Below are 9,854 nucleotides of genomic sequence, written 5' to 3' on the forward strand. Positions count from 1 at the left end.
AGGCTTAGTAAGATTATCACAGCAGAAAAAATAATCAAAATAAATGGAAATGCTCACTAGTACCATAGGCTCACAACAAACTCCACAAGAAAGAAGCTCAATTACAAGTGACATCACACAGTTTCAGTGTTCTTTAAAGACTTGAGCATGGAAATGAATGACTAGTCCTCATTTTTGTTTGCAACTGCATCTAGCTCTATTTGATAGGTATTAAACTGAAGTCTAAAGAAATCACATGCATAATAAAAAATACATTTCAATCTGTTGGTTACAAAACTTTTATAGCTAGAAACTCAGTTTGATGTAATATATGCTTGTGTATTTCAGGATGAGATTGTTTCAGTGAAATATCCACATAAAAAAATAAAAGCAGAAAAAGAAAATGAAGAAAAAGATGAGCCAGATGTTGGTATAAAGAAGGAAGCTGGAGAAAAAAGAGAGACAAAAGAAAAGGAAAATAAGAGGGATTTGAGAAGGGAGAAAAAAGAAAAAGAGGATAAGAAAGAATTAAAATACATTAAAGAAAAGAGAGAAAACAAAGTAAAAGAATTCACACAGAAAGTAAAAGAAGTAAAGGAAGAGAAGGTAACTAGGTTTATTTTTCTTATATAACACTAAAAAAGGCCACCAGGTTTTGTGAACAATTTTGGGTTTAGAAGGTATCACTTACTTTACAGTTGTGATTGAAATCTTTTGCATAACTTGAAGTTTTATTTTTACCACTTGCAAATACAAAGACAGACAAAAAAAATGGGAAATTACATCTTTAAAGGGGTAATTATAGCTTGTGAATGGAAGTTGTGTATGAAATTCGTAACTTTTCCATTCTCATTCTCCATCCCTCAGAGAGAAAATAAAATGTACCATAATTGAATGTCAGAATACGTTCTTTTCTTGTTATTACTGGAGAAAATGTCATAATTATGGTGATTGCCTAATTACAGTATAATTCTAACCAAAAAATAAGGTTTGTTGATCAGATGTTTTCATGTTTGTTCTTAGGTAAATGAAATGAAATCTGAATATAAAGAAAAAAATAAAAAAGTTCCATTATTGGATATTCCAGTTCATATTACTGCAATTAGTGAACCAGTTCCTATATCTGATGAATCTGAAGAACTGGATCAGAAGACATTCAGTGTGGTAAGTCCCTTGTTGATAATTTAGTGTTTACATTTGATGTTCTAAATGAACACAATTTCTGATGTCCTTGATTCTGCTATTAGGCATTACAACACTGATATCTATTGTCAGTAAAATCTCAGAATGATGGAGAGGCATCTACACTATACTAAAGTATGTTTTGTTTTCAGGCCAGCAGTTTTGTTTTATTGTATTTATACAGTATATTGAAGGATATTTGTCCACTGGCCTGTGTGCAGAATAATTTTAAAATACAGACTGTGAAGATACATCATCAAGCATAACTCACATATATACTGCTCCTTAAGGGACAGAAACAAATTTTAACACAGTTGCTGTAGTCTCTCAGTTCTGGCCTTATCAAAATACCCCTTTCCTCTTTGTAAGTGAATGAGAGAAAGTAGCTCTTGAAGACTGTGTGTTAGACACAGGAAGGAACAAATCTAAATGTCCTTAGAAATATCTTGCCAGAGTAATCTCTCCGATACCAAACAGACCACAACATAATCAATATTGTAAGCTAAAAGTTAGGTACACTCAATCTATACAGTTTTATAGGTCGATTGGAGTATTTGGAAAGCTAATTTTCTACTGTGGAACTTCTATTATTCAGTTTTAAACAGTTTTCTGTTACTGCCAGATGGGTTTACTGGATCTACAGCAGTATTGGCTGTGAAAGGCAAATTAACTGTTCTCATCAGTGTGATACTGACCAGTTTACATATATGTTTTTTTGTTGTTGTTGTTATATTGTTTAGTTTTTTAATTTAAACATTATAAGCTAATCATCCATTATTTCCATTATATCTTGCGTGGATAGGTGACTGAAAAGCATTTGATGCCCATACATAGTTATAGAATCATATCATAGAATGGCTTAGGCTGGAGGGGACCTTAAAGATCATCTAGTTCCAACCCCCCTGCCATGGGCAGAGTTGCCAACCACTAGACCAGGCTGCCCAGGAACCTATCCAACCCGGCCTTGAATGCCTCCCGGGATGAGGCATCCACAATTTCTCTGAGCAAATCTGTTCCAGTGCTTCGCCACCCTAAATAAGGTTTTTCTTCTTAACATCTAACCTAAATCTCCCCTCTTTTAGTTTGAAACCATTCCCCTTTGTCCTGTCATTATCAGACCATTTAAAAAGTTGGTCCCCCTACTGCCTGTAAGCTCCCTTCAAGTACTGGAAGGCTGCAGTGAGCTCTCCCCAGGGGAATTCACGTTGGCACTCTGTGGACTGCCATTTTGACTCCAGCTCGTAGTGGTGGGACCCACCTGGAGTAAAGTTTATGATATTGCAACATTGCCACTATTGCTTCCAACACACTGAAGTCGATATTCAGCTCTGTACACAGTTTGTTCTCTGGTCATAATCTGCTGATTCATGCAAACGAGCTGATCAAGACAATCTACATTTTGTGGTGTGACAGCTGTGCATGGCTGTCCAGAACGTGGCTTGTCTTTTATATCACTGTTGCCACTGCTGAAACACACCACTCACTCCTCACTGTGCTCACATCCACTATTTGGTCTCCATAAGTGTTCAGCAAGTGTTGATGAATGTCAGTGGCTGTCATTTTTTTCATATGGATGAATTCAGTGACTCAGCTTTGCTTCACATGCACTTCCATGTCAGATGCCATAAAAATCTAATGCCATAAAAATCTAATGCTTTCATATAGTAGCAAGTTTTAATTAATTGGTTTTAATTATTTTTTTTCCAAATGAAAATGCTTGTAAAACTAAATTTCATGAGCTGTGAGTAGTTGTCTTTACCATTTGGCTTATAACAGTACTGTCTTTGCCTGTATAAATAGCACAGTAATTGTGATTCATGTTATAAAATTATTGGGTTTTTTTCCCCTTTGAATTAATGTATTCCTTCTTTTCCATTTTATAGTGCAAAGAAAGAATGAGGCCTGTTAAAGCAGCATTGAAACAACTGGATCGACCAGAGAAAGGCCTTTCTGAAAGGGAACAGCTGGAACATACGAGACAGTGCCTAATCAAAATTGGGGACCATATTACTGAATGTTTAAAGGAGTACACAAATCCTGAACAAATTAAACAGTGGAGAAAGTAAGTTATTCTTCATGATTTTCCTTGAAAAAAAGAAAATCCATAATAGCTTCTATTAAGCAGAATAATTTTTAATTATTTATCTTGTTTCTTATTGCCTTTCTTGTATTTTTCTGCTGTTTTAAATAAATACTTTAAAGAAAATGATTATAAATGGTCCCAGCTTTTAATGGATTCTCATTTATATATTTGTATAGCAATACATTTTGTCCAGTAGCAGAGTCATCTTACTTCTTGAAAGAAAAGAAACAAAATAAGTGTATGTAGAATGTATGTAATGTTTAGTGGAAAAGCGTTCTTATTGTTAAAGAACCTGACTGTTTCAACTTTGAGGGTTTTTTATTTGTGCTAAAAATAGGCCTTTATTAAATTTGTGAGTTGAAGTTGGAATTAATTTGAATTGCAGATTCCTTTATTTTTTAAAAAGATAGTCTAAAATGTAATCATGTATTACCTATGACTTCATAAAAACTATTTATTGTGATGTACTCAGGGATTTACTCAGAAAAATCCTGTTTGATATTTGTAGAAAATAAGGCATGTAGGTCAAATCTCTTGCACTACAAGAGATTTCAAGTTTGGAAAAATCATTACTGGATAGTAAATACTTAAGTTTTCTGACATATTTCAAATAATATTTCAGAATGCTTTCACAGCAAATTGAAAACTATTTTTAGGCACATACTCTGTTAACAGAATTGTCATTAATACTACTTTTCATGCTGTGCATTTTGAAGTCATTCTGATAAACATTAAAAATGATAAATTACTAAAGGAATTCATTTTTCAATTGTTTTAAATACAGCTAAATAACATTTGCTGTGAAGCTAATATTCTGTATAACAGACTTTAAAATTATTTCAGTTTACTCAATTACTGTTGAAATAATTTCATTTAAGTTCATGTTCTCTTGTATGATGCAAGAAAAACTAATGTATGGAAGTATTATAACCTCTCTTTCTTTATCCTCAGAAACTTGTGGATTTTTGTCTCTAAGTTTACAGAATTTGATGCCAGAAAGTTGCACAAACTATATAAACATGCAATCAAAAAACGCCAAGAATTTCAGGTAATACTTTCACTCTCTCTAAATATACAAATATATATTCTAATTATTATAACTTATTAGATTATCAGTTTGGTAGTTTACTAGGAACAATAACAAAATTATTACTTGAAGTGTATTTTTCTGTTTGTTGTAAACTAGTCTATTTTGTTAGGATATTTTCTGAAGAACTCAGATCCAACTTTTGGATTTATCAATGGCAGTTTTTGTACTTGTCTCTTTCAGCAACACAATGACCAGAACATTGCTGCTAATGTGAACACACAAGTAATTAGAAATCCAAGTAAGAAATCTTAAAGTATATTATTGTGCTGTGTACCTTAAATGAGGGATTTAAAATGAAATAAGTTTTTAAAATGTCTCCTAAAACTCATGTACTGCTGGATATAAATAGAGATAGGATGACTTGACATAACTTCACTAGTTTGCTGATGAAATTGAAGTGAGCACAGATTGAACCCGGTACTTACTGATTTTAGTATCAAGTTATTTGACCACCTTAAAAAATAAAAACTTCAATAATTTTATCTACTTACTTTTGAGCAGGGAGAAAGGCCTCCTCAAAACTTGTAAACTCCTGGGAGGCTGTGTACATATTTGTAGCAGTTGCAATGTCACAATAGCTTCAGGGAATACAAGATGTCTTCTACTGTTGACAATAACAGCTTTTCTATTCTCCCACGCTTGTAATACTTACTGTTATATCATGTTATCTAAAACCTTGTGTATGTTATCATGAATTTAAAAGGAGCATTATGTGTTTTAGGAATTGTTGTGGTTTAACCCAGCAGGTGGCTCAGCAGCACAGTCACTCACTCTCCCCCTTCCCAGTGGGATGGGATAGGGGAGAGAATTGGAAAAAAAACCACAAAGTAGAAGTCATAGATTGAGATAAAACTATTTACTAAGAAAGAGAAAAGGAAAAAGATAATAGTTATGACAATATATATAAATGTCTATAACAAGTGATGCACAAGCAACTGCTCACCACCTCCCAACTGATGCCCAGCTAGCCTCCAAGCAGCAGAAGAGAGACAGATCAATTCCCACCACCTTCAAAACTCTTTCCACTTGATGTTGTAGGATGTGCTAATATATATGGAATATCCCTCCCCCCCAGCCCTTCACTGAAAAACTGGAATGGCCTTGCCTCAGTACAACACTGCTAAACAACAAATAAAACATCAGTGTGTTATCAACATTGTTTTTCTCCCAAAAAACCCAAAACATAGCATCATACCAGACACTCTGAAGAAAACAATTCCATCCCAGCTGAAACTAAGACAGGAATACCACTAAAAATATTTCATTAACAAGGTATACCTTTAAAATTGCTGTTCATGCTAGAGCTAGCTCTCCTTCAAGAGGAACTTCCAATTGTTCTGTCTAAAAATGCCCTTTTAAAGGCATCTAGTCTCTACCCACCTCTCATTATGGACCACACTGATCCACTACATTTAGTCTGTAAGGTTGAAAAGTTTTAGTTTCTCAGCCCTACATATCTACATTGCTAGCTTGCTTGCCTTCTACTTCTGAGATCTCATTCAGTTCACTCACATCAGTGCATTTGTCTTTATTTAGATCTTGTTTCTGTCAAATCATAATGCCATTTTCATGTTGCTTTAAATCTGACAGGTAGAAGTGCTGTTTGAATTAGGTGAAGAAAAAAGTATAGTGTATGAGAATTCCTTATAACCTCTGTCTGCTTTATTAAACAGATGTGGAAAGACTAAAAGAGAATACAAACCATGATGATAGTATCAGGGACAGTTATTCTTCTGACAAACATTTGTGTCAGTACCATGATCATCATAAGGACAGATATCAGGGAGATACTTATAAGAAAAGTGACTCAAGGAAAAGGCCCTATTCAGACTTCAGCAATGGAAAACATCATAGAGACTGGGATCACTACAAACAAGACAGCAGGTAAGTTGGTTCCACAATTGTAAAATCTCTTAAGAATTCCTTTCCTGTAGTGTTTATAGTAAGCACCAAAGTGCTTTATTTTTAATAATGCAGAATTGCAAAGAAATGTAGTTCTGTTGAATTTACATAATTGTAATTCTTACTATGTATTCTGTAATACTTACTAATATAAGTATTTTTTTCAGATGCTGTAGTGATAGTAAGCATAGAAAGTTGGATGACCATAGAAGCAGAGATCACAAGTCAAACCTAGAAGGAAGTTTAAAAGACAGCAGGCCTCATTCAGATCACCGTTCCCATTCAGACCACAGGATACATTCAGATCACCGTTCCACTTCAGAATACAGCCATCATAAATCTTCCAGAGATTATAGATACCACTCAGACTGGCAAATGGACCACCGAGCTTCTGGTAGTGGCTCAAGGTCACCATTAGATCAGAGGTCTCCTTATGGTTCAAGATCTCCATTTGAACACTCATCAGATCACAAAAGTACACCTGAACATACATGGAGTGGCTGGAAAACATAACAAAGACTGACATTTTCTGGACCTTCTTTTAGCCATATACAGTAAACTAACACAGTAATTGCCTTATCTGACTTGAAAGACTGGATATTCTATCAGTAGCAGTATTGTTACTTCTTCCCAGGATGCAAGGTCTATTATTCCATAAAAAAAAAAAAATTTTTGTATTTAAACTTTATGCTGCACAGTGCTGCAAATGCTGTGGCACTTTTTTTTTTTTTTTTTTAAGAAATTAAAACTGTTTACTTTTACAGGGACCTCAATACTGCCCTGTTCAGACTGGATCTTATAAAACTGTTTTTAGGCAGAATGCAGTTGAAATTGTTTGTAAATTAATTTTTAGGCACTGACATGTGATCATGTTTCAAGAAAGAATGAGAAATTTGCTGTTTTCTTAGTAAAGAATTCTCAAGGATTTTGTTCACTTTCCAAAGCTACATGTTTACATCGTACACTGCAACCACCTAGCGGCTTTTCATCACAAGCTTGAATATTTAAATTCTTACCTGTAACTGTAAAATAGCTAGGATTTCTCCTGTTTGTGATCAGATATTATAAAGCCTTTTTACAATAAATAAATTTAAGTGGCTGCAAATAAATTAAATTTTTCTTCCATTTTGCTTGTTCCTTTCCCTACCAACTCAGGCCTTCCTCTCACAAGTATTCAAAACAGGCAGTGTACTAATTATTTTTAATTAAAAAAAATAGCTTGATGAAATCACTGTTCAGAATGTAGAAAAGGAACACTTTTCTTGTATTTAGTGCCCATTTTTCTTTGATACTTCAGATAAATGTTTTGGGGTTTCATTCTAGTTAGCTTTTTTTTTTTCTGTCAATTTCTTCTGTCAAACTGTCAATATTGTTATTTGTTGTAGCAAAATGGTGGGAAATAGTCAAATTGTTTTCTGGAAATGTTTTCAAGTCCATTGGTTTTAAAGGAGGAGTGTTCAATATCTGAACAGTGAACTTCAGAATCCAAAGTAGCCAAAATTGATTGTACATCCATTTGTTTTCCATCTTAAAATGGGCAATAATGTCAAATGTACTATGTGGCCAGCTGATATTTTAGAAAATTTGAATGACTTTAATAGAATTGTTGTAATGCACATTGATTGTACATAGACAACATCTATCTGACAAAATAAATTTAAAAGGATATGCGAGCTCTTCTTTTTTTGTTAGTGTTTTTCTACAGCATACCTTTCTCATATTTAACCATAAAAATATTAAACTCTGTGTACTAAATTTTAATATGCATCTGTATGGGAATTGCTAAGTCATGGCCTGAACCAATGATTAAGCACCTGGTGAAGGGACACAACCAGCCCAGGCAGCACAGGTGAAAGCAAGTCCCTAAACCTCATTTAAGGGCTGGCTGGGACAGGGGGTGTTTCTTTACTTGGCAGTCCCTTCTTTTGGAGTATTTGGCAAGCCCTTATCCTTGAGGTAGGTAAGCAAGTTGTCCTTGAACTGGGTTGTGATCGTCACGCTTACTTGGGTAATTTAGAAGTGATTATTTGCCATTACCTTCCTCTAAATTTGGCAAGCTAGGCAGTTCTTCCTGAGAAAGAGAATACTGACAATGGTCTTTTTGTAATTGGGTGGTTCAGCAGGGAAGCAATTATCCCTCTAGATAAGACTTTGTTTGGGCATATCCTGGGATTTCTGGGATCCTCATAGTATGAAATTACCACAGTGAGTGAAAAATAGGGCCCTTTGAGGGTTGGGGGCAATGTCTTTTGATTCTCTGATCCACGTGGTAGAATGCTTTCATGGTTTCACTAGAGATCTATTAATCATAAAAGAATGACAGCTAGTTGTGTCCACTGTGGCATAGCCACTGTTAATGGCTTTGACCTGATTAGACTTATCAAATACCCTGGAAAATGAAAATCAAGTATTAAGAGACTGAGTCAAAAGACTTGAACAACAGCTTGCCGTATTAACCAAGGAAAAAACAAATTTGGCTATCCTCCTGAAAAAAAATCTAGAATGTATTACTAGAAACTGTTGAGGCCCCTGGAACAGGGGGCCTATATAATACAAATTTGGTAGTCAAGAAAATCATCAGGTCAGATCTTGAGGCTCCACTTGAGCTGGATCCTTTTGCGATCTGACCTATAATGACACAGAACCAAAAAGATGTAATATAGACTGGTAGGGGTACCCTTTGCCCAGATGACACTACGTGTAACAGCACATACATGTATGGCAGCCAAACTAATGGATTTAGTGCAGAGATTCAGGCAAAAACAAAGAGAGTGTACTGGCATGGTTACTCTGTTTATGGAATATGGAGGCAGAGATGGTTGTGGTAAGTGGTCCAGAAGTCTCTAAACTTGCATCTGTCACCACTCACTCTGCCCTCACACAAAAACTATATGCAACTGTACAGCATAATGAGGAAAATCACTAATTGAATGGTTGATGGCTGTCTGAGACTGGTAAGGAGTGTCTCAAATCAACATAAGGCAATCAACATCACTTTGTTGACAACATCACACTTGAAAGCATTTCTTTGGAATTGTTTGCCTTCAAAAGGGAGAGTTCAGGAATGTTTATTGGCATAAGACTTGGCCTGTGAGCAAATAATTCCAGCTTGATACAGGAAATTGGGAAGTGATGTCATTGTATCCTGTGAAGACAAGGTACAAGGCTGGCATCTCTCTGCTTCTTCTTATTTGCTGACTTAAATTAGCAAGTCTTGGAAGATGGGAACAACGGAGTTAGTGCTGAGATCAGTAAGTCAGAAGCTGTCACTCCAAAAGAGCTGACTTGACCACTTTGGACTATAAGTAAGAGTTTGTACTGTTGTCATTAGTTGTCATCAACTGAACACCACAATCTCCAATGGCCTATCACTACTGAAGATCAGCACCTGACATCAAGACACAGCTGGATCTAGGAGTGAACTACTTTGCTTTGTTTATGTGTCTCTCCCTGTTTTCTATCCCTTTTCTTGATCTTGTTTTATTCTTTTTCTCTTTGTAGTAGCCATTGCCTAAAATTGTCTTACTTGTAATGCTTATTAATCATAATAAGCCAATTTTACCTCCAAGTAGTTGTGAAGAAAGCTCTCAATAAATTGATGTATACTATTCCTCTGAG

The 9,854-nt window shown here is 35.1% G+C and overlaps 1 protein-coding gene across 5 annotated transcripts in view; it reads left to right on the plus strand.

The window, feature by feature from the left end:
• LOC125686397 (chromodomain-helicase-DNA-binding protein 1-like) overlaps positions 1–8,363 on the plus strand; it is a 192,325-nt gene extending 183,962 nt beyond the window's left edge. For 2 of the 5 annotated variants that reach the window (XM_048930320.1, XM_048930321.1), the window contains 7 exons: positions 328–585; positions 1,003–1,143; positions 3,045–3,223; positions 4,196–4,292; positions 4,515–4,572; positions 6,008–6,218; positions 6,404–8,363. In XM_048930320.1, the coding sequence (XP_048786277.1) occupies positions 328–585; positions 1,003–1,143; positions 3,045–3,223; positions 4,196–4,292; positions 4,515–4,572; positions 6,008–6,218; positions 6,404–6,749 (1,290 nt within the window). In that variant the 3' untranslated portion in view covers positions 6,750–8,363. Of the gene's footprint in view, positions 1–327; positions 586–1,002; positions 1,144–3,044; positions 3,224–4,195; positions 4,293–4,514; positions 4,573–6,007; positions 6,219–6,403 lie in introns of those variants that run through there. The other 3 variants (XM_048930322.1, XM_048930324.1, XM_048930325.1) reach the window with 2 other exon arrangements.
• Positions 8,364–9,854: the final 1,491 nt, after the last annotated feature.

This window comes from Lagopus muta, chromosome W, assembly GCF_023343835.1.
Source record: "Lagopus muta isolate bLagMut1 chromosome W, bLagMut1 primary, whole genome shotgun sequence".
NCBI lineage: Eukaryota > Metazoa > Chordata > Aves > Galliformes > Phasianidae > Lagopus > Lagopus muta.